General features: G+C 49.7%; 1 protein-coding gene across 1 annotated transcript; it reads right to left on the bottom strand.

Moving 5' to 3' along the window:
* Positions 1-10,694: 10,694 nt before the first annotated feature.
* Positions 10,695-15,306, bottom strand: Smim45 (small integral membrane protein 45). Its single transcript, XM_075960112.1, has 2 exons — positions 15,026-15,306; positions 10,695-11,780 (listed from the first exon to the last, which is right to left on the bottom strand). Exon 2 carries the CDS (start codon positions 11,764-11,766, stop codon positions 11,560-11,562), a length of 207 nt encoding a protein of 68 aa, XP_075816227.1. The 5' UTR covers positions 11,767-11,780; positions 15,026-15,306; the 3' UTR covers positions 10,695-11,559.
* Between the last annotated feature and the right edge of the window lie 1,747 nt (positions 15,307-17,053).

Genomic DNA, 17,053 nt, shown 5'->3' with positions numbered 1-17,053 from the left:
GCACCCAGAGCCAGCCATGTGGCCTGGCTCAGAGACCTCTTTTCCTGGGTCCTCTTAGGGGACCACAAACCGAAGGACCCAGCTCTCTCCTGCCTTGTCCCTCTAGCTACAAGCCCAGCAGCTGAGCTGGGTGCTGGGCAGGGAAGTTCTGGCTGGAGAGTGGGTGGTAGTGAATGGTTTCTCTGAGTCTCTGGAATCCCACAGAGCTATGGGAGTCAGCCAGCTGCGCTGCCCTGAACACAGGGCCACTAGGGAGGGCATGCCCTGGCGTTCCACCTATCCATGTTTTCTTGTCTCCAAGACTGGCCCCTTGAGAGATTCTCTCACCAGTAAGAGAGAACAGGGTTGCTCCAATGATGATGTTACTCTTTTCGCCCCATGTCAACTTCCCTCCTGCCTTCCCTCTGTAACCCCCTATGAGTTCGGTGACCCTGGGGCCATCTGTGACCATGCGCCTGAGATCTTGCCTCAAGCTGGAATTTTTGAGTGTGCATCTGTACCCTTCACAACCATTCCCTGAGATCCAGTTTGCTTCAGACACATCCTAGACTAAAATTCAGGGTATGAATAACTGGCCCCAGGCCTGACCTCAGAGAAATCCACAAACCCACCCAAGCTGGCTCTGATGAGGCAGATTCTCAGCAGCCCCTGGACACTGGCCTGGGACTGATACCTTTTATGTGTCCCCCAGCACCCGGCTGCCTCTGTCATGGCGGTGTCATAAGGACGGTGGAGGGAAGAGCCACCATAGGCCAGGAACTTACTTTGTGCCAAGTACTGAGTCAGGTGGGGGGAGGTTAGAGTCTGCTCAGGACGACAGAGGTGTAAACAGATCCTCTCACATCAGCCACAGTGCACACAAACAGACATCCCCCAGACACTCCCTCTGAACCAGGAGCTGAGCGAAACGCCCCTGGTTCCGCCTCTAATCATCACCTTGCCGCTTGCCTTTTGCCAGCGAGGATGCTGCACTCCACAACGCTGCAGTGTCTGGCCTGCCTTCCTATGTGCTGCTCTCCTTGGCGAGTGAGCTTCTGGCCTGGCCAATAGAACTTTCTGTGATAATGGAAATGTTCTATATCTCAACTGCCCAATAAAATAGCCACTAGCCACGGCTGGCTCCTGGGCACCCACCATTATTCTCTGATGACCAAGGACCTGAATATTTGATTGGATGTCATCCGAATGTGTGTCTACTAGATGGGACAGCCCAGGTCTGAAAGACCCGGCCCTTAGACTTCTCTGGGCCCGAGGGCCTGGCAAGAGCCACTCGGTGTTTTTGTACCGCGACTGAATGGCGGCTATGTGGGCCTAGGGTCCTCCCCTCTTATCCTGTTCTCTCTTCTTTCAAGCTTTGGGTTTCCAAAGCTGGTTATGCTCCGGTTACCAGGGCAACCTGCGAGAAATCACAGTGGAGGGGGGAGGGGCACTGTCTGAGTTCTCCCCCCCTACACACACACACACACACACACACACACACACACACACGTTTTGAGGCGGCCCCAAGGAAAGACAGACATGGCTGGGGGAGGGACACAAAGTCTGCCTGGACATCTGGGGGGAGGGGGCAAGCTCTGTAGGGTCCACCCTGCTCCATGGCATCACCTCCTGGTGATCAAGCAGCCCTGAAGTCAGGGGTGCTGGGTTCTCTTTGCCTGACCACTCACCCTAAGACTCCTGGCTGATAGGCTGGGCAGTGCTCCAGAGGGAGAGGCAGGCGGATCTCTGAGTTCGAGGTCAGCCTGGTCTACAGAGTGAGTTCCAGAACAGCCAGGGCTACACAGAGAAACCCTGTCTGGGGCAAGAGGGTGGACGGACTCCTTGGTCTCAGCTGTCTTTCTAGTTAGAGATTTCTCACGTGATTTCTTCCCGCCTGGAGATCTAGACTGCCCCCTCCTCCCTCCATTCAGAACAGTACCTAAGTCTTATCTATCTGTTTTCCACCTGCTGGGCTGCCTCTCTCCTCTCCCTCCACTGTTGGCTGGCTTTGAGCAAACCATTTATAATTTTTCCACCTGCCGCCCCTGTAGGCAAGAAACTTATAGTCAACCTCATGTATACAAGTATATAATGTAAGTATATAAACCCAGTACTTACTAATAATAATTCAGAGAAATTCGTCTTACCTGAGGTAGAGTGTAGTAGAGCCCTCGGCTAGCATGCTTTTTTAAGGCCCTGCGTTTAATCCCTTCACAAAAACAAATAACATTAATTTGAAAAAAAATTCATTTTAAAACAATTCTTTGGTACACGTAAAATCTTACCATTTGTTAAAGACAAAAGGTAAATATGCATATTAATGAGATGGATATGCTTGTTTATTTTTACAAAAGAACTAAATCTTAGCTGTTTACCCAATACCATAGGATGCCAAGCATCTTCAGGGTTTTTTAGGATTGATGGCCATTTTGTTTTGTTGTTTTTGTTTTTGTACGAGACAGTGTTTCTCTCTGTGTAACCCTGGCTACCTTGGAACTCACTCTGTAGACCAGACTAGCCTCAAAGTCACAGAAATCTGCCTGCTTCTGCCTTCCAAGTTTTAGGATTAAAGGAGTGTGCCACCACACCTGGAGGACATTTTGATTTTATAATTGACAATACTGAGAATGCCACTTTGCATAAATCAAAAGTATAACAACATCAGGAATGTGCTGAGAAATTCTTAGAAATTCTTTCCTACTCCCAAGTCAAATTTCACTTAATGACTCTTACGAAACTCCAGACACAACAGAAAACAGTGTTTTTGTCTCAGATGGGGTCTCACGTATACCAAGTGGTCCTTAAACTTCCCAGAATGGCGTTGAACTTCTGCTCCTCAGGCCTCCGCTTACATAGGACCCCGCTACCAGTCTGTGCACCGCTACGGCCTGAACTCATTTCGTACTTTGATGAAGATTGACCGTGGGGAAAGGCCGACTTCACTTTCCGTCATTACGCCATTATACTTCTACAATACAGTAAAAACACTGCAGTTTATAATATCCCACAGTCTCTGTGGTGTTTTAGGTGGCATTCATTGGTGGTATGTGGAGTGCTGGTATGTGATGTGCAAGCCAACGCTGGTTGTGAACTTTGAATGTTCACTACCAAGGAGACACAGCCATCCCACAGGAGTTGGCAGAAACACCAGAGATTCATGTCGAGTTTGGGTTTGAATTAGTTTTTGGTTGTTGTGCACTCAGACACCTTTTACTGTTGCGCAGTTTTCACTGCCCCCACATTCAGTTACAGGCGGCCACCCGCAGATTTGAGAGTCTAGGGCTCAGAGTTCACCGCCTGTCCAACAATTACAAACTTGGGTCTCGCTGCCCTCTAGTGGCCAAAAGTGGCAATGCCCTCCTTTACATCTGCGTCTTCTCATCAAAGACGCACAAGGACAAGGACGGAGACCGCCACTCCAACTGTTATAGTGGCCTCCCTGACTAGAGGCACGTGCTAGGAGATCTCTCAAACATGTGATTTTGAACTTCGTCTCTCTAAGTTCCACTTTGTGCTGTAATAGGGGCTGGGTTAGACAGTGTAGGTCACACACCATTCCAAAATCCTCGGGGCTTATAACACCAAAAGCTGGCTTCTTGCTTATGCCTCCTGTCCACAACGCTGTGGACCAACTAAGTTCCATGTCATCTTCACTCTGGGACCCGATAGAGCCTTCCAGAGCTTTGCCAGTATTGCCACAAACTGAAGATTAGTGACCCCCTTTCCAGCCGCTAAAGGCTTTGGCCTAATTACAACTCTGGCCGGAACTAGCTGGATGACCCACCCATTACAGCAACGTAGGAAAGTAAAATCCTACCGCATCCTGAGACCTGGAGAGCCAGGGATATTTGGTAAGCAATGGTTCAGCCCCATTTTCAGGTTGCTCTAAGAAGAACCTCAGGGAACCTTGAAGACGCTCTTGGCAGTGTTTGTGTAAGCTGTACTCACTCCACGTGAGCCGTGAAAATTAAGGCCTCTGGAGCTAGGCTTAGCTTGGTTGTAGATTGTGTACCGAGCATGTATAAAACCCTGAATTCAGCCACACACACACACACACACAAAGAATTGTGGCCTTGGAATTTGTATTTTCTTGTCTGTTCACTCCTATAATTTCTTTGGCCTTTCATGAAGCTGTGGAAAGCTGTTCAAAGCCGCAGAACCAAAAGGGGAAATGGACTTACTGCCGTCACACAGTGAGGCATTGACGAGACACTCAGATCTCCAAACTTCATTTTCTTATGTTCCCACTTTACAGGGCAAGGGGGAGAAGGTCTGCCTGTCTGGGTCCTCCGGGAAGATTGTTAACTGACACTGTGCCCACCGTATGTGTGGCCCTGTTCACATGTGTGTGCATATGGACAGGTTGTGCTTGCATGGATGTGTGCCTACAGGTAGAGGTCAGAGGTCAATGTCGAACATTTTCCTCAGTCACCCTCCATCTTATTTTCTGAGACAGAGTCTGTCAATGAACGTGGAGCTGGGGTGCCTGCCCCACGAACTCCCGGGAACCTCCTTTTTTCTGCTTCCCTAGTGCAGGGGTTGTAGGTACACCTGAATTTGATGTGGGTGTTGGGAAGCCAACTTATGCTTATACAGCAAACATTTCCACCTATGGAGTATTTCCCCAGCCCCATGGCTGTCTTCTTGTTGTTGTTATTGTTGTTGTTGTTTGGTCTGTTGTTTTTTCTTTCTTGTTTGTTTGTTTTTCGAGACAGGGTTTCTCTGTAGCTTTGGAGCCTGTCCTGGAACTAGCTCTGCAACCCATGCTGACCTCAAACTCACAGAAATTCAATTCACCTGCCTCTGCCCCTGAGTGCTAGGATTAAAGGCATGTGCCACCACCGCCTGGCTGTTTTTGTTTTTCAAGACAGGATTTCCCTGTGTGGCCCTGTCTGTTGTTCTGGGACTTGTTCTGTAGACCAGGCTGGCCTCAAACTCAGAAATCCACCTGCCTCTGCCTCCTGAGTGCTGGGCTTCAAGGCGTGTAGCACCATGTCAGACTCCCGTGGTCACCTTTTGGGGATGCTGACAGCCTCCGTTTTTCTCTCTAAGCTGCTCTTTTGGCCTCTTACAGCCCTTGAGCTCAGGCACAGTGGAAAAGAGTGGGGGAGGAACAAAGAGAAGCCTGTCCTGCCCTCTCAGCTGGAATGTGAACATTGCTTCCATTCCCACTCGGGACTCTGCACAGCCTCATGCCCTGTCCTCTCGCTCTGGGCTGAGCCCAGACACACCCACCCTGATGTGCCCTGCCAGCTCCGGGGACTCTGCGAAACCTCCTAAAACAGCTGAAAAATCTCCTGTAATCTTGGTCTCTGAGCAGATGGCAGCCCCTGGCAAGCCTCCGGGGTCCCTGCTTGAACACCAGGCCTACTGGCCACCATGACAAGACACTTCTCCATGATATCAATAAATCACATACAAATAGGACAGGAGTAAGTTGATGGTGGGTCACAAGGAGGTGGCAACTGGAAGTTTATCAGATTTTCTCCTAGGTCTAAGCTGTACTTAAAAAGCTACCCTCTGGCCGGGTGGTGGTGACGCACACTTTTAATCCCAGCATTTGGAAGACAGGGGCAGATGGATCTTTGTGAGTTCAAGGCCAGTCTGGTCTACAGAGCATGTTCCAATATATCCAGGGCTACAAAGAGAAAACCTGTCTCAAAAAATAAAATAAACTAAAATGAAAGAAAGAAAAAAAGGGAGAGAGAGAGAGAGAGAGAGAGAGAGAGAGAGAGAGAGAGAGAAAGGAAACAGGTTCCACAGAGAACATGGCATAAGCAAGTCAAGGGTCAGGTGCTGATAAGGGACATGGACCTGGCCTGACTCATCTGCCTGGCACACAGAAATGCTGTGTGGATTCTGGAAACTTGTCTAAGGCTATGTATGACACTTCGATCCCCAGTTTTGTTGGTTTTCCTGTTGTCATGCCCAGGCGACTGGAAAAGCTGCCTCCACCAGTCCCGGCCTATGGCTGGAGGTCAGCACACCTCCTCACCCCGAAAGAAATGCTGAGGGTACAGTTGGCTCTGCTGCTTCCTAGCCCAGCAAGAACAGAGCTTTGCACCGTTTAGAGGGAGAAAACACACCTTTTGTGGAGAGTCACTCCCTCCGTTGTCTAAATAAGAAGAAGACTTCCTGTGTTTCTCTTTTCACTCTGGCTGCCAGGAAGCCCAAGGACAATAATAACAGTATTATAGTAGAGATAAGCTTTTCAAGACAAATGCTTTATGACATATGAACAGGTGACATCATATTGAGTCTCTCATAAGACATAAGTGATGTCATATAGCTTGTATAACAAAAGAAACATGGGTTTATTAAGAGCGGTGGCTCCCCAGAATGAGCTTCATTAGGAGAGAGCCTCATCACTGTGGGGGCTGAACCACCAGACCTTGAAGTAGGAGAGCATTAACAGGGAGGGGAGGGAAACACAGCATGGCAGGCCTTAAAGGGAGAGAGACTTCCATTTAAAACCTGGGGAGATGTAATCCACCCTGTAAACAAACAGAAAGAAAAAAACCACACGATCATCTCATTAGATGCTGAAAAAGCCTTTGATAAAATCCAACACCCCTTCATGACAAAGGTCTTTGAGAGAGCAGGGATACAAGGAACATACCTAAACATAATAAAGGCAATATACAGCAAGCCAACAGCCAACACCAAACTAAATGGAGAGAAACATCATTTTTACTTTTTGTTTGGTTTTCCTGCCTATATTTCCTGCCTGGCCAATCAGCATTTATTTATAACATGATTGACAAAATACAGACAATTCTCCAGCATCAGTGCGGAGCTCACAATACCCTCTGTTGCCTTCCCTTTCCTACCCAAGCTGGGGGAGGCAGCTTTCTGCCCCAGAAGCCATCACATGGTTCTGCTTGGGCCCTTTGCAGCCCCTGCCTCGGAACATGGCTGGGGAAGATTTCCGATAATAACAGCTCCACACTGAGCTTCTGGTCTTGGCTTCACACCTCTTGCCATTTAGATTAGCACCAAAAGAAAAATGTCACAAGTGACTTGTGAAACCTGACACCTGCAGGGAAGGAGTCACCGAATACACAAGGGCCTGGCGTTGCAGAAAAAACTGAGGCCACACAGGGCTGTGTTCCCAGTGAGGGAACTGGCCCCCATGATTTTGTGAGGTGATATGAAAAACACAGGAAGAACTCTACCCTCTGGCGGGTCCACATAGAGCCCAATCCCCTGCTGACCTCTCTGCCATACCCTGCCTGCCAACAGCACACACTCAGACCCCTAACTTGCAGGTTCACCAAACTCTAGAGATTGCTATCCACACACCCACCCTCAGACTTCTAGACCCTAACCCAAGTGGCAATAAGATTGGGTGACCCTAAATGAGCCTTCCGTTCTGCAAGCTTGTTTCCTCTCTGTAAAATAATAACCTCATTCTTCTCCTTCCCCTTCCTTAGTCACCATCACCTTCCAACTATAGGATCAGTTCAGAGCTGTCTGGCCAATCAGAGAACCCCAACCAGAGCTCACAGGCTTTAGGGGTCAATAAGAGCCTATCTTCTGAACCTTCTCACCTTTAACTGACCTCCTTATGTTCCTCCTCTTTTTTCTTGTCTTTATTTCTGGAAGAGTCCTTATTGGGTACACTACAAGGAAGTGATGGGTTATGGATTCACTAGCGTGCTGCTTACTGAGACTTGCTCTTTGAAATCAAGGTGCTGGGGCTGGAGAGATGGCTCAGTGGTTAAGAGCACTTGCTGCTATTGCAGAGGACCCACGTTTGGTTTCCAGCATCCACTTGGTGGTTCCACAGCCTCTGTAACTCCAGACACCCTCTCCTGGCCTCTGCAGACCCTGCACACATGAGGTACACATACATTACATGCCTGCAAGCAAAACACGTCCATACATAGAATTAAAATAAATAATTTGTTTGTTTTTCAAGACAGGGTTTCTCTGCACAGCCTTGGCTTCTTTGAAACTTGCTCCTCAGACTAGAATGGCCTTGAACTCAAAGAGATCTACCTGCCTCTGCTTCCCAAGTGTTGGGACTAAAGGTGAGCGCCACCACTGCCAAGCTTGGTAAATTTTTTTAAGACATCAAGGTGCTGAAAGTTGTATAAGCCTGGAATAGGGAACTGGAAAGAGCACCTGGCAGCCATAGAGACATGAAACCTATGCAAGAAGGAAGAAAAAGAAAGAAAGAAAAAAAGAAAGGAAGGAAGGAAGGAAAGAAGGAAGGAAGGTTCCAGGATGGAGAGAGAGAGTCCTAGTGACACCCTGAAGTTCTTACCCCAGGCAAGTTGAGTCTAGAGTCTCTTTCAGCCATCCTGTTTAGTCTCCACCTACTCCTGGAAGTCTTCAGAAGGGAGGAGACAGTTCTGGCCACTCATCTGATGTGCAAAGGAAGGTGGGAAATCGCTCGGAGCTGCTGAGTGAGGCAGAAGGCAGTGAAGGCCATCCTTGGAGATAGGAGGATGCAAGCTTTGCCAGAATGTGGCTTTGAGGTGTCCATCAAGCTCACTCTAGAACCAGTTCTGCCAATCAGCTCATGCTGTTCCTGGGTTAGGGCTATGGATAAATAACAACCCAGTGTCTCAAGTTGAAAATGGCTTCTTTTCCCCTTCCTGCCTCCCAAGACAGGGCACAAGGCCTGATCTGGGGTCAAGAGGTTGGGGCAGGGATGAGGTACAGATGGGCCCAAGGACAACCAGCAGAAGCCAGTTTTCCACCATGGAGATCAAACTCAATTTGTTGTGCTTGGAAGTAGGTACCTTTTACCCCCGAGCCATTTTACTTGTTCAAGGTGAACTTTTGCTTTAAGAGTTATTTATTTTATTTTTATGTGTGTTTTGCCTAAATGGATGTATATGTATCATATGTATGTCTGGTACCCTCAGAGTTCAGAAGAGAGTGTCAGATTCCCTGAAACTGGTGTTACAGACAGTTATGAGCCATACTGTGTAGGTGCTGGGAACTGAACCCAGGTACTCTGCCAGAGGAACAACTGCTCTTAATGAGCTTTCTCTCTAGCCCCATATTTCCTTAAAGTTTGTTTTGTTTTGGTTTAGGTTTTGTTTTTTTTTTTGTTGTTGTTTTTGGTTTTTTTTAAGACAGGGTCTCCCTGTGTAGCCCCGGCTCTGCCCTGAAGTTTACAGTTATCCTGCCTCTGTCTCCTGAGTGCTGGGATTAAAGGTGTGTTCTACCACTCCCAGCCCTAGATGGGCTTTTTAATTAGAACACAGTCACCCAAGTCAAGGCTGCATCCCCAGCCTCCCTTGCAGCTAAGATAGCCGTATGATTAAATACCAAGCAAAGGAGATGAATAGATACCATCGTCCGAGTGAGCATCCCTTCGGGGAACATCACCCCTCCCCATCTCTCGGCTGCTTAGCTACTCAGGATGCATGGGAACCAGTTCACACTGAGCAGGCAACATCCCAGGTGTGGCAAATCAACTAAAGGAAGCTCGGGTTCCTGAATGGAAATGGCCACCAAGCCAGCTCTGGACAGCCTCCTGCTTTAGGACCCTGTTGTCTGGCATTTTGGTAACTAATTTTATCTCCTAGACTGTCCTCTACTCCGGGGATTCCAGTTAACATGTCTAATCAGTCGCAGCTGGAGAGCTGGCTCAAGCTCTTCCAGAGGACTCAAGTGTGGCTCCCAACATCCAGACCAGGTGGCCCACAACCACCTGTAACTCTAGCTCCAGGGGATCCGATGTCCTCTTCTGGCCTCTGAGGGTACCTGCACACATGTGGCATGCATGTACAAAACACACAGATAAATACAAACAAATCTTTAAGACAGTGTTTGATCATCCAGAAATTTACTTTGTGTTTGTGTGCACAGTCATTTTGTAGGTGTGTGTGTGTGTGTGTGTGTGTGTGTGTGTGTACATATACATGTGTGCACATGGATCTGGTGATCACCCTCGTGGATCATTCCTCAGAAGCCATCCACCTTGTTTGCTTTGTAAGTACGTGTGCATGGTGTGTGTGTGTAATGTGTACATGTGTGCATATGGACCTGGTGGTCACCCTCATGGGCCATTCCTCAGAAGCCATCCACCTTGTTTGCTTTGTAAGTACATGTGCATGGTGTGTGTGTGTGTGTGTGTGTGTGTGTGTGTACAGCAGATGTGCACACCCATGCAAGCACATGTAGGGGCCAGAGGTCAGTATCAGGTCAACAACCCTCTCTACCTTATTGTTTTTGAGAGAGGGCCTTTCACTGTATCTAGAGCTAAGCATGTTAGTGATGTTGGCTGGCCAGGAAGCCCCAGGATTCCCTTGCTCCCCCAACCTCCACCACCCAGTGCTAGGGAGACAGATGCATGCCACTGTACCCAGATTTTACATGGGTGCTAAGGACCCAAGCTCAGGTCCTTGTGCTTACACAGTTTGAGGCCAACCTGGGCTACACGAGACCCTGTCTAAAACAAAACAAAGCAAGTTTGAGGATGTAAAATAAAACATTGTGATTATCCTGGTAGGAGAAACAGTTGATGCTGCTGGCTTCTCGTGGGTAGAAATTCCAGATGTTGAACATCTTCCTGCAGTCACAGGACACTCCCCTGCCTCCGGCCAACAATGGTCCATGCTTTCGATTGAGAATCTCTGCTCACCTTTCCTGAGGTTTGGTGTTCCCATCACCAGTGTGGGGACCACCAAGCTGTTGTGTTTTTCCCGAGTATCCAGATGAGCACAATCCTGCTTTTGAGAAAGAACAGTCCTGCAGAGGGAGCCATGAAACCTTTATTAGATTTGAAGAGATGAAGATGGAAGCCACAGCGGAAGAGAGAGATGAAGTCTGCCCAGTTGTGCCACAAAGTCAAGTAATGTCTCTACACAGGAGGAGCTTCCAGGGTGGGCAGGTGAGGCTAGGCTCAGTCCCGGAAGTGCAGCATGGGACAGAGAGGGAGCATGGGCAGGGGCTCCTGTGGTCCACCTCAGCCTAGGGGAAGGGTGGAAGACTCCAGCAGAAGGAAGGCGCTGGAACCTGCTGTGGACAGACCTCCCACTGCTGCGTGCTGCGTAGAGCCCACTCCACGCCCATCACTGCTTCCTCTGCCAGGGCCCCCATATTCTCTCTCTCTCTCTCTCTCTCTCTCTCTCTCTCTCTCTCTCTCTCTCTCTCTCTCTCTCTCTCTCTCTCTCTCTCACACACACACACACACACACACACACACACACACACACACACACACACACACTTTCCAAAGTCCTGCCCTTCTGCGCACTCCCACCATACACTGTCACTCATTCTAAGCCTGAGCTCACCCAGGTGGGCGGGGCTGGTCTGAACTTTCATCCTTCTGATGAAAGGCTTCTCCTGGGGCAGCTGCGAGGCGCAGCTGAGAGGCAGAGATCGGAGCTGAAAGCAATTGGGAATTCAGCGGAGGGGAAGAGGGCTGGACAGCACTGAGGGCCAGTGGAGGATGTCCCCAGAGCTAGGAAGGCAAGGCATGATTTTGAGCCCGGAGCAGCAAATAAGGTATTTGAGTGCCTGATGTTTACACAAGGGGCGGGCCTCCCTGAACAGCAAGGGCCTCTACTGGGCTACAGATGCATGGATGGAAAGATCAAGGGATTGTCCTCTGGCTCAGGCTTCCGGACCTCCGAAAGCCAGGTTGTCCCGCACCATCAGCGTCTTACGGAGATCACGATCCACCAGGGGGCGCTTCATGCGCCACTTGTGCGCCTCCTGCAGGCCAGGCTCGAAGTAGTAGATGCAAGCTCCAAAGCCCACCAGGATGAGGACGGAGATGACCAGGTAGACAGGCACGAACCAGTCCAGGAAGTGCGGCATCGCGGCGGCTTTGGCTGCCAAGACACAGTCATGAGGACAGGAGACGGCTCCTCGGTAGTGCCCACCCAGAGAGAGACCCGAGAGCCTGCCAGCATCGTATTACAGATAGGGAGACTGCCTAGGGTAGTGGGAGACTGTGCCTGACCAAGACGTCAGGGTGACTCAGCGGCCTTTCCACAGGCACCGAGCTGGGTCCCCTTCACATGAGAACACTCAGCTCCTACTCATTCGTCAAGAAATTTTTACAGCTGCGCTGGCTCCAGAGTCTGGGCCGCTGTACATGTTGCCTAAGTCTGGGCCGCCACTTCCTGGGATGGAAGGGGAAACTGGTCCAACCCCAGCACAGGTCATGGTGAGCATTCATTAATCCTTGTGCACTCTCTGCAAGAGGACAGGTAGGGGGAACCTCTGGTCTCCCTGCACCCCGAAGCCTGGCTGAACCCTGCCTTTTGCGGCTTGCTGACACCCCGCCCACCCACGCACACATGCAAGAATGACTGGGGCCAAAGCTATATCAGGCAAAGTGTGAACTGGTGAAAATTCGGTGCGCAAACACCCATCCCCAGGGCGCCCGGCCTGGTATCAATAGCGCCTGCACAGCCCAGTTTTGTAATTATGAGGCCACGGTCGCTAGCACTATAAAGCTTGGGTAAGATCAGAGCGTGTTTGGCTGTAAATGGAGAAAAGGGCTGCTCAGTGGGTCAGTGTATGTAAGATTTCCCATACCCATGCCTGCCGTGTATAGGCGCTACAATGTTGTTTATATACACTGACCTTCAGCTGCCTTGTCTGAAAAAAGAAATCAAAACAGGCCCCAGTTCCTAAGTACACTGTAAATTAAACTTAAACATTTTATTTCTCATGTATGTGTGTGCACGCGTGTGATAGCATGAGTGTGGAGGTAGGAGGATAACTCTCAGTTGTTGAATCAATCCGTATGGGTGTGTGGGTCTGGGAGATTAAACTCAGGTTGCCAGGCAAAGCAGGAAGTGACTCAAACTGTTGAGCCATCTCACCAGCCCCATTTACAAAAGAAAAGAGAAGGGAAAAAAAAGGTTTTAGCCAGGTAGGTGGCACACGCCTATAATCCCAGCACTCCAGAGGCAGAGGCAGGCAAATCTCTGAGTTTGAGGGCAGCCAGGACTTCAAGGCCAGCCTGGTCTACAGAGTGAGTTCCAGGACAGGCTCCAAAACTACACAGAGAAACCCTGTCTCAAAAACAAACCAAAAAAATTTTTTTTTTTTGGAAACAGGATCTCATATAGTCCAGGCTGGCCTCAAATTCACTATGTAGTTGACGATAACCTTGAACTTCTGGTCCTCCTGCCTTCGCCCCCCTAGTGCTGGGATTACAAGAGTTTGACACTATGCCTGGTTTATGCAGTACTGGGAATCGAACCTGGGGCTTCACACAGCCATCTCAGCCAGACAACTGTTGCTTTGAATGAGCTACAGAAGGAGAAAGCAGGAACATGGACGGGAACATATCAAGTGCTTCACAAAAGTCATGTGAACCCAGATTGCTCAGACTCTGTCCTGGTGGTACCTTGGATGAGAATGGTCCCCACAGGCACCTATGTTACAACACTTGGTCCCCAGTTGGTGGAATTGTCTGGGAAGGATTAGGAGGTGTGGCCTTGTTGGAGGGGGTGTGTCATTAAAGATGAACTTTGAGTTTTCAAAAACTAATCCCAATTATCTCACTCGTGTTCTCTCTCTCTCTGTCTCTGCTTCTCTCTCTCTCTCCCTCCCCCCCCCCGCCTCCTGCTTGTGGATAAAAACGGGAGCCCTCGGCTGTTCCCGCCATCACACCTGTATTCCACCATCACGATCTCCGGCCCCCTGAAACCATAAGCCCAACTTACTCTCCGAGTTTCCTTGCTGGTGGCATTTGTCACAGCAATAGAAAAGAAACAAATGCAACCACCGTCTGTGCTCTGCTCAGCCTCCCTACCTCAAGTCCCACGCTGTGCGCTCTCACGGAACCCAGTGCCAGTCACCCGCTGCTGTGCAGTCCCCACCTTCACGGCTGCTTTGGTCTTCCTTAGTTCTCTGAATTCTTAATTACTGGGCAAACTTCCATTTATACTTCAAAAGTCCCATCACCAATGGCTTTCTTCAGGGATGGAAAAATGCAGGGTCCGTTTACCCCACCCCTAAACCTTCCTTAGGTCTAGGAAAGCAGGGTCTGAGGACCCCCCCCCCCTTCTGCATACCCGGCAGAGTCTAGCATTTTCACAGGCTTAGCCAGGGCATATTGGCTGGGTGTCACTGTCTGTAGACAGAGGACAAACAGACGCCTAGACAAGGCACTTTGCAAAGGATTACTCAACTGAGAAGTGGCAGAGCTCATTCCCAGTGATGACCCGAGGCTCGAGTCCTCTGCGACAGGAAGAAACTTCCCAAGTGTGAGGACATGAGCCACCCTGGCTTTTGGTGGCGAGCGGGGCAGGAGAGTGGGCAGAATCACCTCCAGAGCAGGCTGAGGAGAAACGTCATTATTCTGACTTCCAAACTCCAGTTCCTCCTGTGTCCCCTAGTCTCAGGTGACCTGTCATCTTCAGAGAGAGAGAGAGATGCTGCTTCCTGGTCATGTGTCTACCTGTCTCTCCCCTTCCCCAGGGTCTCCATTGGCTATCCTGAAATACAGCTGACAACTAAGGTGCCCTATTTCTGGAGGGACTTATTAAAGGGCAGTCATGGTCTTGAATCAGGACTAGAGCAGCAGAGGTGGAGACGGGGCAGGGTTCAGCCTCCTCCTATACACCATCCTTTCTGGAGAGCCAAATAAAGCATTCAGAATTGCTGGGTGGGGAGGCTGCGGTGGGAGGGGGAGAGAGGGGCCCCAGGACAGAACCAAACTTCGGTCTGAAAACGACAGTCTGGGGCAAAGCGGTATCTATCTATTTCACTTGCAGAGCTTGGGGTCCCCCTGCCTTTCCAATACTCTAGACAAAAATCCATTCATTCTAGGGCAGCAGAGGACTCCTAGACCCTTTCCTGATTTCTCAGGGGACTGACGTAAATGACAAGGAAAACACCCACGATCTCTCTCTGTGACCTTGGACCACCCCTCACCCTCTACAGGCTGCAGGGTTCCCTGTGCACAGTGGCAGGATGGGGGTGAGGGTTGCCAGACAATCGCTAAGAAAATAGCCAAGACTGTTTCAGCCCAGGTTCTGTAAAGGTTACAGAGCCCCACTCCCTGTCCCCAAGCTGCCAGCTACACTCAGTGTCCCCAGCATGCCTGCAGACTCACCTCATACCCGCAGACGCCTGGTCTGCACTCTGCACAGAGTGCACTGCCTCAGCCTGAGCGGCTCAGGGTTGGCCTGTAGACTCAGTCGCAGCTGCTGTCCCCAGAGACGCTGCCATCTGTGGCCGCTGTGCTAGCTAGAGGCAGGGAGTGACAGGCCAATACTCCCACGGGAGATGGAGCTCCTCTGGTCTGAAGGCCTCTGAGTCGGCCAAAAGGCAACAATCCTGAGCCCGCTTGGCACCCTGGTACCTCTCCTTGCCATCAAAGACCCTTTCCTCTGCACCCCCACATTCAGGATGGCAGGAGGTGGGACCTGTCTCAGCCAATCAGCAGCCAGACAGTGCAAGGGCTTTATCTTCTGTTGCCCTGGCAACCAGCTTTTCTGGATCCCTCCACTGTACACGTGGTTCAGCAGATGACAGGGAGGGCAGAATTCAGGGAGGGATGAAAGTTACCTAGCAGGAACTAGGTCCCAAGGATGGCAGGCAGAGAGGAGGGAACCCAAGACAGACTAGGGTCTCTGTCAGGTGGACAAAAACACACCAATAGTAACAGGCAGAGCTAATGAGGGTTCCATGTTATAAAGGGATGACCCAGAACTGAGACTGAGGGCCAGGGTGGGCTGTTTCAGTGATCTCTTGCTCCTGGCTAAACACTGTTTTCTGTCCTTCATTTCTATGAACCCATTTGATATTCATCTAAGGTCACAAGGTGGAACAACAGCAGTTTTCTAGGGAAGCACACTAGCCTGCTTTCCGGGCTGCTCTGACAGCTACACACACACACACACACACACACACACACACACACACACACACGCATGCACGCACACACGCACGCCTTATCTTCTCACCAGGCACTAGCATCCCTACTCAGTCCTCCTGCTGGCCGGTGTTGGCCTGCTTGACCACGAAACAGCCCAGGATCAGAGAAGTGAAGCTGATGGATTTGAAGTCATGGGAGAGGGTTGGGGGTTTAAAAGCCAAGCTTTAAGCCTGGATTCTCCCCCCTGGGGGCTCTAGATTGATCCTGTAATCTGCGAGATGTTCATCCAGTGCACATTCTATGAACAGCAATGGCTGTTGTCTCAAAAGGATAGACCAGCCCCAAGGTCCCAGAAGTTACAGAAGATGTGTAGAGGACCCAGTTCCCCAGAATGTGTTCCCAGAAACCTAAGGATGCACAGAAGTGGAAGAAGGCTCTGGGTAAGGTGGCTTTGGGGCCTTCAGTGCCCTAGCATGCCACCATGCTACCTGAGAGCTCTGAAGTGAAATGGGTCCTTCCCAATCTATGTGGGTTAAGGAAGAGTGAGTTGAGGTTCCAGGGGGTTTTTAAACTTCAAGTACGCTAGGGAAACTATACTTTTGAGTAAAATACACCTATTATACCTATAGATTGTTTTTTTAATTATTGCGTTCATTGTGTGTCATGCTTTTATCTGTGTGTTCTGCTGTGGTCTGGGTATGGAGGTCAGAAAACAGCTATCAGTTCTCTTCTACCATGTGGGTTCCAGGAATTGAACTCAGGTCATGGGGTTTGAGGCAGCAAGTACCCTGACCTGCTGGGCCATCTCACGGGCCAGTTTCTCTTTCTTTAATGCCAGATATGGAACCTAGAACCTCTCATGTGTTAATGTGTGAACTCTGCATCACCAAACCTGATTTGCATAATAACTTCTTTTTTTTTTTCTTTAGAGAACTTCGCTATGTAGCTCTGCCTATCCTGGAACTCACTACGTAGACCACCCGGCCTTGATCTACCTGACTCTTCCTCCCAAGTGCTGGGATTAAAGGCTTGAACCACCTGTTCTCAGCATGTGTAGTAGCTTCATATGTGCCAATCATGTCTCAACAAATATGTGAAGTGTGATAAATGGTCTGTAGGTATTGTTTTAGCCACTGCCTTAGTTAGGGTTTCTATTGCTGTGAAGGGACACCATGACCACAGCAATTCTTTTTTTTTTTTCTTAATGTATACAGTGTTCTGCCTGAATGTATCCTTGCAGGCCAGAAAAGGGCACCAGATCTC

The sequence above is a fragment of the Microtus pennsylvanicus genome, chromosome 2, assembly GCF_037038515.1.
Source record: "Microtus pennsylvanicus isolate mMicPen1 chromosome 2, mMicPen1.hap1, whole genome shotgun sequence".
Lineage (NCBI taxonomy): Eukaryota > Metazoa > Chordata > Mammalia > Rodentia > Cricetidae > Microtus > Microtus pennsylvanicus.
This window is presented reverse-complemented; position numbering and strand designations above follow the sequence as displayed.

Bases quoted from the DNA above. Each gene is read 5' to 3' on its own strand.
- Smim45 (XM_075960112.1), bottom strand. From the start codon at position 11,766: ATGCCGCACTTCCTGGACTGGTTCGTGCCTGTCTACCTGGTCATCTCC.